Raw genomic sequence first — 23,194 nt, 5'->3', positions numbered from 1 at the left:
CTCCAAGAAGCTGAAGAAGCTTCTTGGATGAGAAGCGAAACCCCTTCAAAGAAAAACCAGAAAGTACAGTTGCCTCTTGGAAAAATCACCTTCGGGACATTCTTTCTCCTCCTTTCTTTGCCCTTTGATCATTTTTTTTTCTGGGTATTTTTCATTAGAGCCCAGGGAATATCAACAGCACTTTTATTACATGAGAAGGTTCAATTAAAGTGATTTATTGCTAAAGGCCTACGCACAGGAATCTTCTCAATTAAGTTGCTAAGATTTAAATAAAGGTCAACGGTACTCAAGACGTTTGGACTTACATTTGCTTGTGGCTACGTAGCAGGGGTGTGAAATGCTCCTGGTTTGGACCGGATCGCCCGATCCGGTAGCGATGGAGGCGGGTGGTTCGGAGAACCGGTAGCAAAAATCCCTGCCCCCCCCCCATGCCCAGCTGAGCCGCACAATCATCAGAGGCGCTTTTTTTTTAATTTTTAAAAGCATTTTTTCTACAACCTCTTCGGGCAAAAAATGCTTTTAAAAGTAAAAAAAAAAAAAAGCCTCTGATGATCGCGCGGCTCAGCTGGGATCCTTAAAAGCTTTTAAAAGAAAAAAACCTTTTTTTTTTCTTTTAAATGCCTCTGATGATCCCAGCTGAGTTGCCTCTGCTGATCAGGCAACTCAGCTGGGATCGTCAGAGCCTTTTGAAAGCATTTTTAACCACCTCTTCACCGAAGAGGTTGTAAAAAAAATGGTTTTAAAAGAAAAAAAAATTGGCCACGCCCACCCAGTCACATTACCCCTCCCACCAAGCCACGCCCACAGAACCGGTAGTAACAAATTTTAGATTTCACCACTGCTATGTAGGGATTCTAGGCGGATCCCTCTTTTCACTCCGCCCCTCACGTTCTGCCATCCCACCTCCTGCAGTCTGTCTTGATGAATTGATTAAATTTTGAGGAGAGGAGAAATGATTAATCCTTCTGGAAATAAATAACAACAATAAATGCAGGCAGAGGAATAAATTAGATGCCTTTCAGGTCATTTATCTGTGGCACTACTTCACAACAGGGATGCCTGTGAATAGAAGGGACATTAGGAATTGTAAGAGACCTGCATCAGAATCCCCAGCCAGCTACAGGTAGTCCTTGACTTACAACAGTTCATTCAGTGACCCTTCGAAGTTTCAACGGCACTGAAAAAAGTGACTTATGACCATTTTCCAGACTTACAACCATTGCGGCATCCCCGTGGCCACGTGATCCAAATTCAGACACTTGACAAACTGGCTCATATTTATCATCTCCATTTAACAATGCCATCATCCCTTGCAGGGGGGGAGTCTGGGCAACTGAATGGAGGTAGCAGTGTGTTTTAATGGCCGGATGCCAGTGGTGGGTTCCTCCCGGTTTGGTCCGGTTCGGCCGAGCCGGTAGCGGTGACAATATGACGTCACCAAACCGGTTCTCCCCCCCCGCCCTCCCACCCACCCACCCACGTTATTCTTACCTTTCATTTGGTCCCACCCCCAATCTGTTGCTGCCTCCTGAGTCCCAGCTGATGACTAGAGGGAAAAAAAACTGTTTAAACTCTTGCCGCGGGGCTTCAAAGGGCCGTCCTACAGCTGATCAGTGTTAAAAGCAAACAAATGAGTCGGGTCGTAAGTGCGAGGACTGGTCGTAAGTGCGAGGACCTTCCAGAAATGATTCTGACCAGCTAGCCATGCCCACCTAGTCACATGACCTCCAAGCCACACCCACAAAATAAGCCAAGCCCACAGAACCGGTAGTAAAAAAATTTAGAACCCACCCCTGCCGGATGCCCTTCCTTTCGCCAGGGCAGAGTTTTGTTCGGCAGGTATATTCGCAGTGTGCCCAGAAAGAGAAATATCTGCCTCTACGTAGGATCGAACTCACAGCCTCCTGATTGTGAAGCGAGAGCGCCACCTCGAGGCCACCGCACCGCTCCAACTGACTCATATTCATGACGGTTGCAATGTCCTGGGGTCACGTGATCCCTTTTTGCAAACGTCTGGTGAGCAAAGTCCTCGAGGAAGCCAGATTCCCTTAACAGCCCAGTTACTAACTTAACCACTGCAGTGATTAAGCTTAAAAGCAGTGGCAAGTGGCAAGAAAGGTCGTAAAATGGAGCATAATTCACAAAATTAGCAACAGAACCTTTTTTTAATGAGTTGTGGTCGTAGGTCGAGGACTAGTTGGATATGTCCTTTTTGAAGGCACTTCTCATGGAAAACCTGCCATCTGGTTGTCTGTCCACACTCCGCTGCGTCTCTGGGCCCTCGAAACTTATTTTGTGACTTTAATAAGTCTCTAGATTTCCTAACCTCCTCCTGGTTCGTACACGGCAGCTTCGTACATGCTCGGGTTCTGAATATGCTATTCATCCCCTTGGATGCTTCTGTTGTTATTTTGCCATTTGTAATTGCTGGGGCCAATGACTCAGAGCCTTGTCAGCTGCGTGGGGGTGTTTGGAGCATGCTCTGCTGGCGTTTTGGATTGGCAGATGTACACGTAAGCAGTCTTGGCAAGTTTGAGTTGGGAATACGCTTTTCACAGGAACAGGGCCCATTGTACTCCAAGGGTGATCTGGCTGAAGAAATATGACCTCTGTGTCTGGCTTCCCACGACCGGAAGGTTAAAAAATGACCAACTGGAACTAGAGGTGGGCTGTTAGGGGGGGGGTTCGCCGGGGTTCAGGAGAACCTCTAGCCAGTGGTAGGATTCAAGTAATTTAACAACTGGTTCTCCCAAAGTGGTACGAACCGGCTGAATCCCACCACTGCCTCTAGCTAAGATTCTATGCAGTTCGGAGAACCCCCAAATCCTACTCTGGCTGGCTCAGCCCACCCTGCCCCGCCCCTCCCAGGAGTCCCCACGCGGCCCGTTTTGGATGCAGCTAAGTGCAGGGCGCATGCGGAGGCTCGGGGAGGGCGAAAAACAGGCCCACCGGAAGTTCGGGAAGTCCGTTTCCGGCCTCTAGAGGGCCTCCGGAGACTGGGAGGCCGTTTTTGTCCTCCCGGAGGCTCAAGGAAAACCTCCAGAGCTTAGAGCAAAAATGCCCTCCCTCCCCCCCCCCCCCCGTGGTGCAGGAGGCCAACTACGCCACGCCCATCCTGGCCACACCCACCCAGCAACTGGGCAGAGAACCCCTTGCTAAAATTTTTGAAGCCCACCCCTGACTGGAACATAATTGGACCACCGTGCAACCATCTGGGTACATCCAAGGATATTGATGGTTAGAGATTGGAGGCAGATGAAAAAAACTATACTAGTCCTCGGGTTACAACCGTTCATTTAGTGACTGTTTGAACTGAAAAAAAGTGACTGTAAAATTTAAAGGGAAGGGAGCAACACAAACAGATCGTAAAGTGGGTGTGTGGGATTCACTTAACAACCGTGTGGCTAACTGAACAAGTCGCAGCGATTCGCTGCACAGCTGTGCCCAGAAAGGTTATAAAATGGGGCAAAACCAGGGGTGAAATCCAGCAGGTTCTGACAGGTTCTGGAGAACCGGTAGCGGAAATTTTGAGTAGTTTGGAGAACCAGCAAATACCATCTCTGGCTGGCCCCAGAGTGGGGAAGGAACAGAGATTTTGCAATATCCTTCCCCCAGGAGTGGGGAGGGAATGGGGATTTTGCAGTATCCTTCCCCTGCCACGCCCACCAAGCCACGCCCACAGAACCGGTAGTAAAAAAAAATTGGATTTCACCACTGGGCAAAACTCACCGAAGACGTGTCTCACTTAGCAACGTAAATTTGGGACTGTTGTAAAGTTGAGGACTGCCTGAACTGAGAACGTTGTTGTGTCTCATCAAACCGTTTCTTTTGTGTCGTCCGATCCCCGAGCAGCCGACGAAGACGAGGATAAAGATGACGACTTCCGAGCGCCACTCTATAAGAACGTGGAGATCAAAGGCATCCAAGTTCGGATGAAATGGTGTGCCACCTGCCACTTCTACCGCCCTCCTCGTTGCTCCCACTGCAGCGTTTGCGACAACTGCGTTGAGGTAAGGACACGCGTGACTTTCCTTCACGGACAGAGTTGTCGCTGGCTGTGGAAATATATAACTAAACACGATCCCTTGAGTATTGTTTAAAAGGCGATTTGGCTTGTACAGTAGTGGCCAAAATTGTGGGAACCTTTTGGGAAAAGTGTATTTTCTAAAACTAGCTAATAACACCACTTTTTTGGGGGGGGGGAATAGTACCATAAAATGATATATCCATGGAAAGATCATTTAATCAAGAATGTAATGCAATAACTTTTATGAAGGATTTGCTATTAGAATAGCAGTTACGGTATAAAGAAAAAAAGGGAAACACGTAGAAAAAAATGCGATATACAAAAATGATCACCATAGAAAAAATGAGATATACAAAAATGATCCCCATGTCAGTTAATCCTTCGTTGGGTAACCTTTAGCATAAATGACGGCCTTACAACATCTTCCCATGGAGTGAACCAAGTCTCTGAGTTCTGTAGCTGTTCTAATGTGAAACCAAGATTGAAGGATGGCTTCTATTAACTGGGTTTGATTGCTGGGTCGCTTCTGACTAACAAGTTTCTTTAGTCGGCTCCATAGATTTTCAATTGGGTGAAGGTCTGGGCTATTCCCAGGCCATTCCGGCAGTGGAATAGGATGATCTTGAAGCTCCCCCCCCCAAAAAAGTGGTGTTATTAGGCATCAAACCTCAAAAATACACTTCCCAAAAGGTTTCCACAATTTTGGCCACCACTGTGATTGTGCATCTGATGCCCTTGACAAAGAGACTCAAAGCAACCATTTATTGCCGATTGGTGTTGCTCTCATGCGTTTTTATATCATCGCGAGTGTGCCCGGAGTTAGCTGTCTAAGTGAGATGCCATTGTGAGATGGGTGGATGGTCATATAAAACCAAATAAAGAAATGAACAAGGAGGAATAAGAATAGCCTTCATTGTGTCAGACAGAGTAACAGAGTTGGAAGGGACCTTGTAGGTCATCTAGTCCAACCCCCCACCCAAGCAAGAGACCCTGCACCATTTCTGACCGATGGCAGTCCAGTCTCTTCTTGAAAGCTTCCAATGATGAAACTCCCACAGCTTCCAAAGGCAACTTCTGTACCATCGGTTGATTGTTCTCACTGTCAGAAAATTCCTCCTTATTTCCAGGTTGAATCTCTCCTTGATCAGTTTCCATCCATTATTCCTTGTCTGGCGTTGACCCCCTCCTCTCTGTGGCAGCCCCTCAAATATCGGAAGACTTGCTATCCTATCTCCCCTGGTCCTTCTCTTCACTAGACTAGCCAGGCCCAGTTCCTGCAACCGTTCTTCATGTTTTAGTCTCCAGGCCTTTGATCAGATAGATTAACAGAAATGGAAGGGACCTTGTAGGTCATCTACTCCAACAACCCAACCCAAACGGGAGACCCTACACCATTTCTGACAGATGGCAGTCCAGTCTCTTCTTGAAAGCCTCCAGGGATGAAGCTCCCACAGCTTCTGAAGGCAACTTCTGATCCATCGGTTGATTGCTCTCACTGTCAGAAAATTCCTCCTTATTTCTAAGTTGAATCTCTCCTCGGTCAGTTTCCATCCATTGTTCCACGTCTGGCCTTCGGGTGCTTTGGAAAATAGCTTGACCCCCTTCCTCCTCTCTGTGGCTGCCCCTCAAATACTGGAACACTGCTATCCTGTCTCCCCTGGTCCTTCTCTTCACCAGACTAGCCATGCCCAGTTCCTGCAACTGTTCATTGTATGTTTTCACCTCCATTCCCCTAAGCATCTTGGTTGCTCTTCTCTTCTCTACAGTTTGCCCGAACCAGTAGCCCGAATCAGTAGCCTTTATTAGTACCGGTTCGGGCGAATTGGTCTGAACCGGTAGCATTTCACCACTTACCACTGATGTCTCTTCCAGCTCTATGATTCTATGTTCTGTGTTAAATTAGATGCCTTAATTACACTCGCCGGATATTTAAGCAACCAAACAAAGTGAAACTAATATAATCCTGGTTGCAAATGCGACCAATATCTTATTCTTAAGCGAGGAGGTACTTCTTTCCGTTTTCTACATCTGGCTGGCAGCTTCTAAGTTTCTTTCCCCTTTGCGAGACGATTTTGACCAACTTGGCAGGAGAACAAAGTCTTTTAAAATCATTTTCTCTGACGTCGTCGGTTGTGCAGTTTAAAAACAGGAGATGAGAATCAAACTCCAGGCAGAGAAATTCATTAAAAGGAGTCAGCCAGAGCAGAACTGTAAAATGCACTCCTCTTCATTAGAGAGATGGCTGGGGTGAAGGTTAGCGAGGAGAATTTATTGGCTGAGAAGACAATCGGATTTTATGTCATGGCAGTAGAAGTGTTTTACGGAGCAGGAGGTTTATTATCAGGAAATCCTCTTTGTCACACATATATCCCTTAAATGTGCGCGCTCTCTCACTCTCTCTCTCACACACACACACACACACACTTACATAGTAACCGCCACTGGGAAGTAAGAAGCATTGAGAAACTAAAGGCAGGAGGAAGGAGAAAAGGAGAGGGGGTGGGAAATCTTAATTCGCTCTGATTTAAGCTACAGTAGTGGTCAAAATTGTGGAAACCTTTTAGGAAAAGTGTATTTTCTAAAACTAGCTAATGACACCACTTTTTTTGGAGAGTAGTACCATAAAATTATATATCGATTAAAAGATAATTTAATCAAGAATTTAATGCAATCACTTTTAGGAAAGATTTGCTATTAGAATAGCTGTTACAGTATAAAGAAGAAAAGTGAAACACGGAGAAAAAAAACGAGATATACAAAAATTATCACCGTAGAAAAAACGAGATATACAAAAATTATCACGATAGAAAAAACGAGATATACAAAAATGATCACCATAGAAAAAATGAGATATACAAAAATGATCACAATAGAAAAAATGAGATATACAAAAATGATCACCGTAGAAAAAACGAGATATACAAAAATGATGACCATAGAAAAAACGAGATATACAAAAATGATCACCGTAGAAAAAACAAGATATACAAAAATGATCACCGTAGAAAAAACGAGATATACAAAAATGATCCCCATGTCAGTTAATCCTTAGTTGGGTAACCTTTAGCGTGAATTATAGCCTTACAGCATCTTCCCATGGAGTGAACCAAGTCTTTGAGTTCTGCAGCTTGTGAAACCAAGATTGAAGGATGGCTTCTATTAACTGGGTTTTATTGCTGGGTCGTTTCTGACTTGCTCAGAAGTATCTCTATGTGTCTTTCCCGGTTCTTGGAGGCCTGACAGGTTGATAGGGTTGTTGTGATTGTTATTATTACGTTTCCCATTATTCCTGTGTACGCCAAGTTACGCCTGCATTATTACCCTCTCTCTCCTGTTGTCTCACCAGGATTTTGATCATCACTGCCCTTGGGTTAATAACTGTATCGGAAGACGAAACTACCGCTATTTTTTCCTTTTCTTGCTGTCTTTAAGTGCCCACATGGTCGGCGTGTTCACCTTCGGGCTTATCTATGTCTTACATCACGCTGAAAAAGTGGGTGTGGCCCACACCGCCGTCACGTATCCTCCTTTTGGGGTCCTCTTTGGGTTCAACCCGGCCAGACGGGTCTCGGGCCAACACGAAAGGGATTCTTTCTACCGTACTCCAGTGCCCACGGCACAATAATTTGCAGGGTTTCCTTAATGTCAGCATCCAGAATGACAGTCATGTGTATCGCTGGGCTCTTCTTCATCCCAGTTATTGGCTTGACTGCTTTCCACATTGTTTTGGTGGCCCGAGGACGCACAACCAATGAGCAGGTAAGAGGGCTTTTCGATCTATCCTCTTACTTTACTCCTGGGATCATTTGCTAATCCTTGCCCCACCAGAGCAGTTGAGCATACACATAGTCCTCAAAGTACGACCACAATTGATTAAAAACCATGGGCTGTCGGTGTGTTACTTATGGGTAGTCCTTGAGTTACGACCACAACGGAGCCCAAAATTCCTGTGGCTAATTGAAACATTTGTGAAGCGAGTTTCGGAGGAGGAAGAGGAGAAGAAGAAGAAAGAAGAAGAAGAAAAAGAAGGAGAAGGAGGAGGAGAAGGAGAAGAAGAAGAAGGAGGAGGAGGAGGAGGAGGAGGAAAGAAGGAGGAGGAGGGGAAAAGAAGGAGGAGGAGGAGGAAGAAGGAGGATGAAAAGAAGAAGAAAGGAGGAGGAGGAAGAGGAGAAGAAGAAGAAAGAAGAAGAAAAAGAAGGAGGAGGAGGAGGAGAAGAAGAAGAAGAAGGAGGAGGAGGGGAAAAGAAGGAGGAGGAGGAGGAAGAAGGAGGATGAAAAGAAGAAGAAAGGAGGAGGAGGAAGAGGAGAAGAAGAAGAAAGAAGAAGAAAAAGAAGGCGGAGGAGGAGGAGAAGGAGAAGAAGAAGAAGAAGAAAAGGAGGAAGAAGAGGAAGGAGAAGGAGGATGAAGAGAAGAAGAAGAAAGGAGGAGGAGGAAGAGGAGATGAAGAAGAAGAAGGAAGAAGAAGAAGAAGAAGAAAGGGAGGAAGAGAAGGAGGAAGGAGAAGGAGGATGAAGAGAAGAAGAAGAAAGGAGGAGGAGGAGGAGGAGAAGCAGCAGCATAACCGGGGTATCAGACTTCCAGGTGGACCAGAGAGGAAATAAAATAAGATCAGCTAGTTTTCTTTTATTATAAAGCTAACTGATAGAATCTTGCAAATCTGAAAGTACAGGTAGCCCTTGATGTACAACAGAGTTCGTTTAGTAACCATTCGAAGTTACAACGGCACCGAAAAAGTGACCTAGGACCGTTTTTTTTTTACCATTGCAACCACTGCAACATCCCCGTGCTCACATGATCAAGATTCACATGAGCGTTGGTGTGTCCCGTGGGTCACGCGATCCCCTTTTGCGACCTCCTGACAAGCAAAGTCTACGGGGAAGCCAGATTCGCTTGACAACCGTGTGACCCACTTAACAAATGCAGCCATTCGCTTAACAACTGTAGCAAGAAAAGTCGTGACATGGGTCAGAACTCACTGAACAACTGTCTCGCTTAACCATAGAAATTTTGGGCTCAATTGTGGTCATAAGTCCAGAACTACCTGTACAATCCTCCCCCCCCCGCTCTCTTTTACAGCCCAAGAAACTAGGGAGGGTCCCCTCTGAATCTCTTGCCCCCTCCACTACCTAGCTGTGGGCTATGCTGCCTCTTATCTGACTGTTCCATAGGCAGCATCTCACCTCCACCTCCCAAGGCCTTTCTCCACTTCCCAATGGTAGGTTCCTTTCCTTTTTCAAACTGCCTTCCTTGTTTTTAATTCCAGGTGACGGGTAAGTTCCGTGGAGGAGTCAATCCTTTTACTCAAGGATGCTGTGGGAACGTGGAACATGTCCTTTGCAGCCCCCTGGCTCCTAGGTGAGATCTAAGGAGAAGCACAGAAGATGGTTCATTAACCAATGCTGGGTTTGTGGGGATGACAGCTTGGGGACTGGACCAGCTGGTCTTCACTGATCTATTGATTATATATTTTGAATCTGTACAAATGATAGATGCAGCTGTTAACCTCTGCCTTGGGCACCTTGGTGTGTTAACAGAACAGAACGGAACGGAATGGAATGGAATGGAATGGAATGGAATGGAATGGAATGGAATGGAATGGAATGGAATGGAATAGAATAGAATAGAATAGAATAGAATAGAATAGAATAGAATAGAATAGAATAGAAAATATAGAATGGAATGGAATGGAAGAATGGAATGGAAGGGAAGGGAAGAGAAGAGAAGAGAAGAGAAGAGAAGAGAAGAGAAGAGAAGAGAAGAGAAGAGAAGAGAATATGAATAGAAAATATGGAATGGAATGGAATGGAATGGAATAAATAGAATAGAATAGAATAGAATAGAATAGAATAGAATAGAATAGAATAGAATAGAATAGAATAGAATAGAAAATATGGAATAGAATAGAATAGAATAGAATAGAATAGAATAGAATAGAATAGAATAGAATAGAATATGAATAGAAAATATGGAATGGAATGGAATGGAATGGAATAAATAGAATAGAATAGAATAGAATAGAATAGAATAGAATAGAATAGAATAGAATAGAATAGAATAGAATAGAATAATAGAAAATATGGAATGGAATGGAATGGAATGGAATAGAATAGAATAGAATAGAATAGAATAGAATAGAATAGAATAGAATAGAATAGAATAGAATAGAAAATATGGAATGGAATGGAATAGAATAGAATAGAATAGAATAGAATAGAATAGAATAGAATAGAATAGAATAGAATAGAATAGAATAGAATAGAATAGAAAATATGGAATGGAATGGAATGGAATGGAATGGAATGGAATGGAATAGAATAGAATAGAATAGAATAGAATAGAATAGAATAGAATAGAATAGAATAGAATAGAAAATATGGAATGGAATGGAATGGAATAGAATAGAATAGAATAGAATAGAATAGAATAGAATAGAATAGAATAGAAAATATGGAATGGAATGGAATGGAATGGAATGGAATGGAATGGAATAGAATAGAATAGAATAGAATAGAATAGAATAGAATAGAATAGAATAGAATAGAATAGAATAGAATAGAAAATATGGAATGGAATGGAATGGAATGGAATGGAATAGAATAGAATAGAATAGAATAGAATAGAATAGAATAGAATAGAATAGAATAGAATAGAATAGAATAGAAAATATGGAATGGAATGGAATGGAATGGAATGGAATGGAATGGAATAACTTTCTTGTCACTTTGAATGTAGACTAATCGGCATACATTAAAATGAAATTTTGTTGCATGCAGCTCTCAAAGGGTCATCCCCTCCAATATACACTACATGAACGTGACAAAATAAATAAATAAATACAAAGTTATGTATGTATACCCACATATATTATATGACACAGAGGAACAACACAGTCTAGTTTGGATGTATACATGTACATGACGAGAAAAACGAATCCTGCGAGTTTAGCAAACGGAGGGCCTAGGGAACAAATCTGTTGCAGAATCTGGTAGTCCTGCTAGAAATACTTTGAAACCTTCTCCCAGATGGGAGCGACAGAAACAGACCCTGAAGTGGTTGTGTGGGGTCTCTAATCATGCTTTGAGCTCTAAGAACATAGAGCTTATAAACAGTATCCTGAATAACAGGAAGCAAGCTTCCTGTAATCTTCTCCACTGTCCTTACCACTCTCTGTATGGACTTTCTATCTGAGGCATTGCTGCAACCAAACCAAACCAAACATTGATGCAGTTTGTTAAAACGCTCTCAATCGTTCGTCGGTAATAAGTGGCCAGGACAGAAGGAGAAAGATGTGCTTTCCTGATCCAACGCAGGAAATGCAGACGCTACTATCACATGACTTCATCACCCGCAAAGCCTTTGTCTGTGGCCTTTCACACCAAAATGGCGTTCCTTCAGATGATCCCGCCTTGTAGATGATTAGTTGCGCTGGTATATATTTTTATTTCTTTAGAAGCACTCTTAACTTCCACTCTTAGTTGCTCATTAGTTGTTCCTTTGTGTAAGCCACCTGCAGACCTTCACACTGAGTCCTTGAGGGTCTGCAGCACTCATGAGGCGGTATCTTCTAATGAAAAGCGTACTTTTCAAGATCCCATGATCTTGCAGGTACATTGTGGATCCCAAGAAGAAAGAGATGGTAAGCGTGAAGCCCCCTTTCCTGAGGCCGGATCTAAAGGAGCGACAGATCACCGTCAAAATAAGTGACAACGGGGTTCAAGCCAACCTCAACCAGAGCAAGGTGAAGCATTCCTTATGAGCTATCTTTTACCTGGGATCCATCCATATAGAGATCTGTTTCCATGTTTTCCTGGTGAAAGAGTTCCATAAGACTTAGCTACGTTGGGCTGAATTCATAAAACATGCTTTTTAAACCCTAGGGGTTAATTAATTTGTACTAGCTGGGTTTGTACAACATGTTAAGCCAAAGCCAGACAAGCTAAGTTATGATCTAGCACCGTGATGGCAAACCTATGGCACGCGTGCCACAGGTGGCACGCGGAACCATATCTGTGGGCACGCGAGTGTTGCCCTAGCTCAGCTCCAGCGCACATGCGCATGCAGGCCAGCTGATTTTTGAGCCTTCCAGGCCCACTGGAAGTCGGGAAATGGGCCGTTTCCGGCCTCCGGAGGGCCTTCAGGGGAGTTGGGGAAGGCTGTTTTTGCCCTCCCCAGGCTCCTAGAAAGGCTCTGGAGCCTGGGGAGGTGAAAAATGGGCCTTCCGGTCCCACTGTGCCATCGCGTTCTAATAACAGGGAGAGTGCGGGGGGTCGCACACACATGCACGGTGGGGCGGGGTGCACCGAATTCTGGGTGTGGGCACATGCACGTGCGACACCCCTGCGCTCCCCCCGCTTTTGGCACGCGATGGCAAAAAGGTTAGCTATCACTGATTTAGCATGATAGGTGAATCCGGTCCATCTAGGCTGAAATCAGAGTTGATCATTTATTTCAGGTTTCAATCCCTGCAAAGCAAAAATTCTAGGTGCTGGATTGGTGTATTTCTTTACATTTATTTGTTTGTATTCTGCCTGCCTTATTTTTTATAAATAACTCAAGGTGGCCAACATATATAACACTCCTTCCTCCTCCTATGTTCCCCACAACAATAACCCTGTGAGGTCAGGCAGGTTGAGAGAGAGGGATTGGGCCAAGGTCACCTAACCAGCTTTCATGCCTAAGGCGGGACTAGAACTCCCAGTCTCCCGGTGATTGGCCTAAAGTCACCCAGTTGGCTTTCATGCCTAAGGCGGGACTAGAACTCCCAGTCTCCCGGTGATTGGCGCAAAGTCACCCAGTTGGCTTTCATGCCTAAGGTGAAACTAGAATTCCCAGTCTCCCGGTGATTGGCCCAAAGTCACCCAGCCGTCTTCCATGCCTAAGGCAGGATTAGAACTCATGCTCTGCTTTCTTGCCTGATGCCTTACCCAGTAGACCAAACGGGCTCTTAGCCAAGCTTCTTAGACTTCACTAAGCAGTCATTTGCTTAACCATGGTTTGTTGAACAAGTCTCACCTGGATGGGTTCAGCAACATATTAAGCCATAAACCAGAATGAAAACACAGTGGCTGTTTTCATACTCTGGCTAAGCTCAAATTGAACCAACAATGCTGCAGTTTAACACAATGTGTGAAGACCGCTGTTATCCTGCAGTGTGTAGAGCAGGGGTGAAATGCTCCCTGTTCGGACTGGATTCCCTGATCCGGTAGCGATGGCGGTGGTTGGTTTGGAGAATCGGTAGCAAAAATCCCTGCCCCCCCCCCCATGCCCAGCTGAGATGTGCGATCATCAGAGGCTTTTTAAAAAAAAAAATTTAAAAGCATTTTTTCTACCACCTCTTCGGCCGAAAAAATGCTTTTAAAAGTTAAAAAAAAAGCCTCTGATGATCACGCGGCTCAGCTGGGATCATCAGAGGCTTTTAAAAGCATTTTTTTCTACAACCTAGAAAATGCTTTTAAAGGCCTCTGACGATCCCAGCTGAGTTGCCTAATTGTTGGAGGCTTTTAAAAGCATTTTTTTTTACAACCTCTTCGGCCGAAGAGCTTGTAGAAAAAATGCTTTTAAAAGTAAAAAAAAAAAGTTGGCCATGCCCATTCAGTCACATTGCCCCCCACCAAACCACGTCCACAGAACCGTAACAAATTTTACATTTCACCACTGGTGTAGAGACATATTTCGGGGGGGGGGGGAGATGCATGATTTAAGGGTTAGAATAGACCGCTCGGCAACGCTTAACTATGTTTTGCGATTGTTTTCAGTCTAAAATTAGCCTAGAAGCGCTGGACGAAAATACCATGGATATACAGCCTCCGCTTCCACCCAAAGGGGATTCCAGTAAATACAGCGAACTGGGAAGCACGGAAGGTACAATATTTGATCTTTTCTTTTTTTTTTTTAAATCAACTGAACGTATGGAATTTCTCTCTTTTAAAACCTTCTTTCTGGTGAAAAATCTCATGACTGGTTTAACCCGTAATGCAGAAACTCTTGGATTCATAGAAACTAAGCCATAGTTAGTTGAACTACGGTTTACTGACTAAGCCATCATTCACTGGGTCCATATAACACCCTAAGCCAGGAGTCAGCAACCTGCGGCTCTGGAGCCGCATGTGGCTCTTTCACCCCTCTGCTGTGGCTCCCTGTCACTCAAAATATGTGTCACAACCATCAATGTGCGACACCCACCGGCACGCAATTTATTGAGCTTTTCAACCCCCGGTAGGCCAACCATGGATAAATCCAAGAAAAGAAAAGTTTCAGAAGAAAACAGAACGTTTAATTCGACTACATATGCTAGTTTTGTGGCCGCTCAAGAAATAGTCAGGCACGGGAAGGGTTTTGTGGCTCCCGGTGTTTTCTTTTCTGTGGGAAACGGGTCTAAATGGCTCTTTGAGTGTTTAAGGCTGCAGACCCCTGCCCTAAGCTGTAAACTAAGATTTGAAAAATTCAGTAGCTGGATTTACATAGTGTGCTAAGCCTTAAGCAAGCCATTTATATTATAGGTGATGTGAAACTCAATCATGGTTTGGGCGTGCCATAAGCCATGGCTTGTTTTCTTTTTCTTCTTTTTTTTTCCAGAGAGCAGCCTTTCTCCCAAACTGATGAGCCCACCCACACCGGCCATGTACAAATATCGCCCTGCTTTCAGCAACAACTCTAAGGTCCACTATCATGGAACATCTGAGCAGGTAAGATGGCATAGTTGCAGGCTGAATCTCAGGTTTGACCCGATGAAACAAAGTGTCCAACTTCAAACTGTCTTGAAATATGTTCTGTCTATGTAATTGCCTTTTCCTTGGGTCAAAATAAAAATTACGGTGGAATGATAGCAGATCGAACAGTGTTTCTCAGCCAGGTCTTTACTTAATGTGTCTGAAAAAGATGTTGTGCTGTGTGTTTTTGTGTTGTGTTGTGTTGTGTTGTGTTGTCTTGTCTTGTCTTGTCTTGTCTTGTCTTGTGCTTGTGCTTGCGCTGCGCTACGCTACGCTACGCTACGTTATGTTACGTTACGTTACGTTACGTTACGTTACGTTACGTTATGTTATGTTATGGTTATTACTCCTTTTCCTCTCCAGAAGCAAACCTTCAACCATCGTTCTTTGTCATTTTCAGCAATGAGGCCACAGCACCAATGAAAAGGCCATTTTAAGAAAGCTCTGTAATGGCTCATTAATCTTTTTCCAGGGATTTGTTCCTTGAATGAGAGAGCGAGAGATACAGAAAGAAAGAGAGAGGCAGAGAGACAAACAGAGAGAGGGAGACACAGACAGACAGAGAAAGAGAGAGAGAGAGAAAGAGATACAGAAAGACAGACAGAAAGAGAAAGAGAGACAGAGAGACAATCAGAGACACCCACAGACACACAGAGACAAATAGAGAGAGACACAGAGAGAGAGACACAGAGAGAGAGACAAACAGAGAGAGAGAAATAGACAGAGAAGAAAAGACAGACACATAGAAAGAGAGACAAAAGAGGGAAAGAGAGAGAAAAACAGATACACAGAGAGAGACAAAAGAGAGACAGACAGACACACACACACACACACACACACACACAGAGGCAAGAGAGAGAGACAGAGACAGAGAGACAAACGGAGAGAGGGAGAAAGAAATAAGTTGCTTCCACTGATGTTGTGGTATGTGGGAATGATCTGGGAATACAGGAGAAGATAGGTTGCCTAAGGAATAATCAGAGATGACATAGCCTGCAGCTACATAAAGGGCAAAGGCAGAAACTCAGAAAGGATCATCTCTAGCTTATCAGGCTAAAAAAGAGACAGCAGGAGATTTGTACTTTCAGACTTGCAAGATTCTGCTAAGGTAGCCTTACAATAAAGTCAAATTAGGTTATGTTTCCTGTCTGGTTAACCCACGAGAGCCGATAGCAGCTCCATCTGACCCTTTCTTCTTTTCTCCCAGATCTCCCTCCAGGAAGGACTCAGGCAGAGCTCCCTGGCCGACGACAATGACAGCAGCCTGGATTATCAATCCGAGCCGAGCATGGAGCTCCCCAACTATCGGAAGAGTTCCCTTCACAAGACCTATCAGTCTTCTCCACTCCAAGCCGATTCTTTCGCCGCCAACTCCAGATCCCTCAGTCTGAAAACGGGTGGCCGGAGAGGCCCCGAGAAACTGCCCCTCCATCCCATGAAATCCGAAGGGGCGACCTCAACCCCCTACAAAAGCATCTTCGCCCCCAATTCTCTCTCCAACAGGAACGGGAGCTTATCCTACGACAGTTTGCTCAACCCCATTTCCCCAGCCGGAAAGCGGTGCATCGCGCACGCCGCGGTAGGCTCCGTCGGATACCACTCGCCATATTTGTCTGCCAAAATGTGCCATCTGCGGGGAAGGGAACTCCAGCGCCCGTCTCCCCAGACCTTTAGCCCCGGGCAGGGTGGGCCGACCCCGCACCCGCGAGACCCCTCCCCAGTCCGCTACGACAACCTGTCGAAAACCATTATGGCGTCCATCCAAGAAAGGAAGGAGATGGAGGAGAGAGAGAAGCTCCTGCACTCTCACCCAGACTCCGTGTTTGCAGATTCGGGGGTGTATGACACCCCGAGTTCTTACAGCCTTCAGCAAGTCAGCCTGCTCTCGGACGATCCCCGTAGCTTAGTCTTGAGATACGGCTCCAGAGACAATTTAATGCCCCACAGCAGCTTCAGCGCACGCAATCCGGCTTTACAGACGTCTGTTTCTTCCCTCTCCAGCGCCATGACCCGAGTGTCAAGGACTTCCACACCTTCTCTCCAAGCAGACCTAGCCAATAACAACATCCAAGCCCATCAGGCACTACAGGGCAGGATGAGCAACGGCTCCTACAAATCGCCAAGCCACCAAGTTCCTTCGTCTCCCGGTGGGATCCCCCGGTCTCCCTCCTACGGGGCTCCAAAATCCGTCTCCTTCGTTAACACGATGGAGCTAACAGAAGCCCAGTCCATAGGCCCTGCAAGGTATGGAGAGTTTTAGCATGGCTGCAGTTGTGTGTGAGAAAACCGGGTGCAGAGTTCCACCTGTGGATCATTTTTTAACATTTCTGGATGGTTTTCAGCCAATGGGAGAAGGTCTCAAAAAATGTATATGTGCACTTATTAAATTACCTGGAAATGAGAGTTAAGTCAAGACTAGATTATAAACTAGTTTGTTACTCAGAAATAGGATGTAATTCCCTGGACTCATCCAATATTTAAGAGTATCACACTAGAAAGCACACTGCACATAAAGTAACTTAAGGCTGGCTAGTAGACGTAAGTATGAAGTTTCAGATTTCAGCACTTAGATCCAATGAGGATGTGAAATGGGTTGCATAATTATATATATTTCTTAAATAGAAGAGTAGATTTTAACATTTGGGGTCCTTGGTCCTTTCTGAGCTTGGTGGTTTTCTTGCAGACATTTCATAACCAAACTAGGTAACGTCATCAGTGCTAGGAGGGGGTGGGGGTTGTGGAATGGAGGAAGAGGTGGACAAGGAGGAGGAGGGCGGCTGTGGAGTCCTTGGTGCTTTCTGAGCTTGGTGGTCAACTTGCAGATGTTAAACTCACAATTTGGAATCCCAATCTGTCAACATGACATACAAAACCCAGCATGGCCTAACTATACTATAATATCCATAATATCAATCCTTAAACTGTGGGGCCCATAGTCATTAAATACTTAAATGCAAAAGAGTAGTAATGCAAAACGATTTGCTATTTTACTGTGTTTCCCCCCAAAATAAGACCCAACTGGAAAATAAGCCCTAGCATGATTTTTCCGGATGCTCGTAATATAAGCCCTATCCCCAAAATAAGCCCCAGTTAAGATTGTCAGCCAGATGGATGCATTTAGTACCGTATTTCCCTGAAAATAAGACCTAACTGGAAAATAAGCCCTAATGCCTCTTTTGGAGCAAAAATTAATATAAGACCTGTTCTTTCGTTTTTTAAAAAAAATTATTAAACATTTTTTAAAAACAAAAAGAAAGTTTTAACACCTTTTCTGTTTCAACAGTTTCTCATCAGTCAATAATTTCATACTTATACATTTTTTCCTCCCTTATTTCTACTATATCTTTTATACATATACTTCTATATATATAAGACCTGTTCTTATTTTCAGGGAAACATGCTAGTTGTGTAAAATTGCTATGATGGATTAATCGCATAGTTTTGACAAATCCCCGGTGCTGCTGCGCAAAATCTAGCCACTTTTGATATGGGATTTTAAATTGGAAATGCCGATGATTTAATTTATTTTAGTTTTTTCTGAACTTTTGTACTATATGTGTTTTAAGTTTGGCTGTCCACCGCCCTGAGTCCCCCTGGGGAGAAGGGCGGTATACAAGTTGAAAAAAATAAATAAATAAAATAAACTTGCGCTAACAACCGCAAGTGATTTGCAAAACACCCATAGCAACAAAAAAAAAAGACTCACAAAACTGGGTGTGATTACTTAACAGCTGCTTTGCAGAAATTCCAGTTTCAATTGGGATTGCAAGTCAAGGACTACCGTGTTTCCCCGAAAATAAGACCCTTTTTTTTTTGAACCCCGAAATAAGCGGTTGGCCTTATTTTCGGGGAGGTCTTATTATTTTGGGGCCTGTGGAGCAAGACGGGGCTCCTCTTTCCGTCTTACCTGATTTCCAGCTCTGTTTCCCTAAGCCTAACCAGAGGAAATGGTGGGGACCGGCTGGTTAAATATTTTCAGGAGGGCTTTTTTTCGGAGGGGGGGCTTATTTTAGTGCTTGCACTGAAAATCCCAATTAGGCTTATTATCAGAGGATGTCTTATTTTCGGGGAAACATGGTACCTGTATAAAATCCCTTGTTTTCTGCCTACTAACTTTGGATCTTCTCTTTCTTCCAGCCACAGGGAGGACGTCCCGCTGAAGAGCCCTCACAGTAAAATCAATGGACAGCCAAAGGGTCTTTCCAGAGTCGAGTGTCGAATAGGCTCAACTTCTAGTGTCCAAGCTCCTGTGAGTCCAGCTAGACACTCAAACGTTAAGAAAGTCTCTGGGGTGGGCGGAACAACTTACGAAATTTCAGTGTAAACAAAACGAGAAGAGTAAGAATATGGGAGAAAGAAGACACCCCCTGCAAGTCCATCTGTGGAGCTACATACACTGTGAAGATCCAACAGGAACAGAAGGAGGAAACCAACTGAGGGTATCTGCTCTGTATTACTTCATGGCTGGACTTATGATTCCCCACCCCCAACCATTTTGAAAAGGCAACATGGAGGTCCTCCTCTGCTGGCCAAGGCCAGCTGTAGGCTTATCCTTCAAAGGATGATGCACTTGGCACAGCTCATTGGATACTTCCTGGACAAACTGACCCGTCTACCACCGACAATGTCTGCTATGTCAAACAATGGTAAAAAACCATTGTGCATTTGTCTTTGTCCATCCCATCCTGTCCTTAGACCTTTTGTTTTCTCCTCTACCCCTGCTTCAAGTCTCCAGGCTGGCCAAGATGAAGAATTGATGGAACTCATGAGGAAAAGGAGATGGAACTCATGAGGAAGAAGTTATGGAACTCATGAGGAAGAAGTTATGGAACTCATGAGGAAGAAGTTATGGAACTCATGAGGAAGAGGAGATGGAACTCATGAGGAAGAGTTGATGGAAGTCATGAGGAAGAAGTGATGGAGCTCATGAGGAAGAGTTGATGGAATTCATGAGGGAGAGGAGATGGAACTCATGAGGGAAAGGACATGGAACTCATGAGGAAGAAGTGATGGAACACAATAAGTTTCTGGTTTTGTCTTCTCAGCCCATATGTGATCTATACAAATCTCAGAAGTCTTGCGTTTGAGGCAAGCAAGTGCTACCTAATTTATAGTCTTCTGGGTCCTCAACCATTTCCTTACCTGTGGTGGTCTTCTTAATAAATTTCAGGGGTGGCCGAAGGGAATCAGGTTTGCGCATCCATGCTTTGGGCCAGACATACATCTTCCTCCTGTTAGGATGAGTGGGGAATTCATACGCATACACTCATGAGAAACCTAATCTACCGAAGGAAGGTTGATGGACACCACTAGACCTCCGAGTCATGTTCAGTCTCTTAGACGCCATCCTTTGGGCCAAGAATTGGGACGATTTTCTAGCCATCTTCTTACCATCTGCTGAAACATCTGAAAACTATAATGCTCCCATGAAGAGTTGCGCAAATAAGGGACTTCCATCCCCCCCCCCTTTGGACAATTCTAGGTGGATTTTCAAATATTACCAGTAACCCTGTCCTTCTTTTGAAGGGAAAAAAAATCAAAATATTTGAGAAGGTAACTTACGATTTTAAAACAGCCATACTCCTTCCAACTCTCCTGCTCCTGGGGGCTGTGAAACGGTGTTAAATTGTCTTGCACTGGTGCAGCAGCGTGTATAATCTCGACGCAAGGTATTTCTTTTGATCTGTTGAAATTTCGCGATGTGTGTCCGTGTGTATGCGTGCGCATGTGTGATTGTGTGTGCCAATCAGCTGAACGCACGTCTGCAGGAGACACGTTGGTGGCCTGTTTGACAGATGGACAAACGGAATATCCAGGGAGACAGCAAGACCTCTGGTCGCTAGATTTAAGAGCCGATCCGAAAGAGAACTTGAGAAAGAAAAGTGCTCTACAAAAACTGTTTACAAAAATTCTAAATATTTCTCCTCGAAAGTTAGAAAGTCTTCCCTTCGTCGTTCTGCCTCTCCCCTTCGGTGTAAATTAATCTCATATTTCAGTTTAGAAAACAAGCAGAAAATAGAAGTAGTATATTTAGAATGCCGATACTTAACATAATGGCCTTAAATAATTATATATATATATATCAAATTTATATTTCGGTGATAAAGAAATAAGAAATATAAATTTGGTATAAAATGGTTTGTCGTGAATGCGACTGCTTGAGGGCTCCTGGATTGGAGATGAAAGGCGAAAGGGATGCAGTATGCTCCCTCCCACATGCTGGGGTAGACCAGGTGCCTCGGATCACGGTGTTAAAAATGTTGTGGGTTTGGGGCAGTGGTGGGATCCTCTCGGTTTAACAACTGGGTCGGTGATCGCGCGCTTCGCTGCGCGTGCGTGCGCAGTTTGAAGAAATCTTAACTTCCGCGTTAAGGAGAAACACAGATGAGGCGCGGCAATCTGTTCTGCTGCGCGAATCAGCTGAGAAGATAAAGGTAGGAAAATAGCGCAGGCGGGTGGGTGGGCGGGCCCATCTGATCGTAGGGATGAACCGGTTCGCTCCCAGCTGATCGTCGGAGCTACCGATTCTCCCGAACCGGTCTGAACCGGTAGAATCCCATCCCTGGTTTGGGGTTTGTTTGGTTTTTTTGCCCTTTTTTGCCAAATTTGGTGTGTGTGTGTGTGTGTGTGTGTGTGTGTGTGTGGCACGGAAGAGCTAGGAGGGCAGGGAGGGAATGGATCCCTTAGTGCAAATGTTGTCGTTACAATCACTTGGACATGAGTTGCGGTTTATTCTGGAAAAAGGGAAAATGTTCTCCTGTGAGAAGCAGATCAGGGTACCAAATGCGTTACGACTCTTTCCTCCATGCCAAGCAAAACGAAACTGCATTTTTAAGAAGTGGGAATTGTAGATCTTTCTCCAATCGATTCTGACCAGCACTGACTCTCCAGCATAAATTATTTCGCATTTCATCCTCAAAATGTTTACCTGTAGTCCTCAACTTACAACAGTTCTTTTAGTGTCCGTTGAAAGTTAACAACGGCACTGAAAAAAGCAGCATGCCCATTTTTTTCACACTTATGACCATTGTAGCATCCCCAGGGTTCACGTGGCTAAAATTCAGACACTCAGCAACTGACTTGTATTTATGACGGTTGCAGTTTCCTGGATCATGTGGTCCCGTTTTGCAACCTTCGGGTGAACAAAATCAACAGGGGAAGGCAGATTTATTTCACCCACCCTGTTCCTAACTTAACAACGGCAGTGAGTCGCTTAACAACTGTGGCAAAGAAAGGTCGTAAAATGGGGGTAAAACTCACAACTGTCTCGCATAGCGACAAAGGTTTGGGGTTCAGCCATGGCCGTATGTCGAGGACTGTCTGTAGTTACACGGAGTAAAAACCAACCAACATGCATTCCAAATTCCCCGGTTAATATCAACCAACGCCGTCACCAAAATTATAACTTCACCACTCCAAGGATGCAGGGGTGGTATACGTTTACCCTCGCTACCGGTTCGCAAATGTGAGAGCCTTCCGCGCATGCGCAGAGGGTCAAAAACGGGATGTGATGATGTCCGGATGGGTGGGCGGAGTCTCCCGCAGCCGCCGCTACCAGTTTACCCAAACCGGATAGAACCACCACTGTAGGGATGGCGCTCCAAGGTGATTAAAACAGAATTAAAACAGGAAATTCTAGTGAAGATATATTTCAGGTTCACCTTTTGGATTTATGTTTAAATTCATTTTGGGTTCATTTTGGATTTTGCAAGCTCGGTGTTTTAGTTTGCTTCCTAGATTTACGGTAAGCTTCCCAACGGTGGGAGGTGTTTCTCCCATTCATCCATTGTTGTGTGGTTTGGTTGTAACGAGTTCTCCAGAGAGCTCATGAAGCCCCTAAATGGGTTTCACTTCCCTTCTTGAGCAGTGAGGCACATCCATTCTTTTCCTGCGTCCGTGATAAATCTGTGGCATTTGATGTTTTCATCCAGGGGATTAAAAACTTAACTGAAAGACCATGGAGTCCTTGGTTCTCTCGGAGCTTGGCTGTTTTATGCAGACTTTTCATTACCTTGCTAGGTAACATCATCAGTGCTAGAAGGGAGTGGAGTGCGAGGAGTGGAGGAGAAGAAAGGCTGTGAGGTCCCTGATGCTGTCTGAATTTGTCTGTTTTCTCGCAGACATTTCATTACCCAACGAGGTAACATCAACAGTGTTAAAAGGGAGTGGGGGTTGGAGAAAGGAGGAGGAGGAGGAGGAGGAGGAGGAGGAAGAAGAAGAGGAGGAGGAGGACTGTAGGGTCCTTGGTGCTCTCTGAGCTTGGCTATTTTCTTGCAGACCTTTCATTACCCAACTAGGTAATGTTATCAGTGCTAGAAAGGAGTGGGCATGGGAATGACCTTAGAAATCCAGGAAAGGTATAGACACACATCCAAATGCTCAGATTACGTTGTTCCTTATATATCCTGGGTATCTGCAAGGTAGAGTTAAAAGCAAGCCATGTTCAGGCAAAGTGCA

At 44.5% G+C, this 23,194-nt stretch overlaps 1 protein-coding gene across 1 annotated transcript in view; it reads left to right on the top strand.

The window, feature by feature from the left end:
• The window catches only part of ZDHHC8 (zinc finger DHHC-type palmitoyltransferase 8), a 68,522-nt gene extending 47,750 nt beyond the window's left edge, over positions 1–20,772 (top strand). The window contains exons 3-11 of the mRNA XM_070950761.1: positions 3,853–4,010; positions 7,374–7,546; positions 7,684–7,786; positions 9,292–9,383; positions 11,634–11,766; positions 13,784–13,889; positions 14,604–14,713; positions 15,945–16,981; positions 18,875–20,772. Of these exons, the coding sequence (XP_070806862.1) occupies positions 3,853–4,010; positions 7,374–7,546; positions 7,684–7,786; positions 9,292–9,383; positions 11,634–11,766; positions 13,784–13,889; positions 14,604–14,713; positions 15,945–16,981; positions 18,875–19,061 (2,099 nt within the window). The 3' untranslated portion in view covers positions 19,062–20,772. The remainder of the gene's footprint in view (positions 1–3,852; positions 4,011–7,373; positions 7,547–7,683; positions 7,787–9,291; positions 9,384–11,633; positions 11,767–13,783; positions 13,890–14,603; positions 14,714–15,944; positions 16,982–18,874) is intronic.
• Positions 20,773–23,194: the final 2,422 nt, after the last annotated feature.

Source organism: Pituophis catenifer, unplaced genomic scaffold (assembly GCF_029215685.1).
Source record: "Pituophis catenifer annectens isolate HBS135680 unplaced genomic scaffold, rPitCat1.0.hap2 SCAF_10, whole genome shotgun sequence".
Classification (NCBI taxonomy): Eukaryota; Metazoa; Chordata; class Lepidosauria; order Squamata; family Colubridae; genus Pituophis; species Pituophis catenifer.
This window is presented reverse-complemented; position numbering and strand designations above follow the sequence as displayed.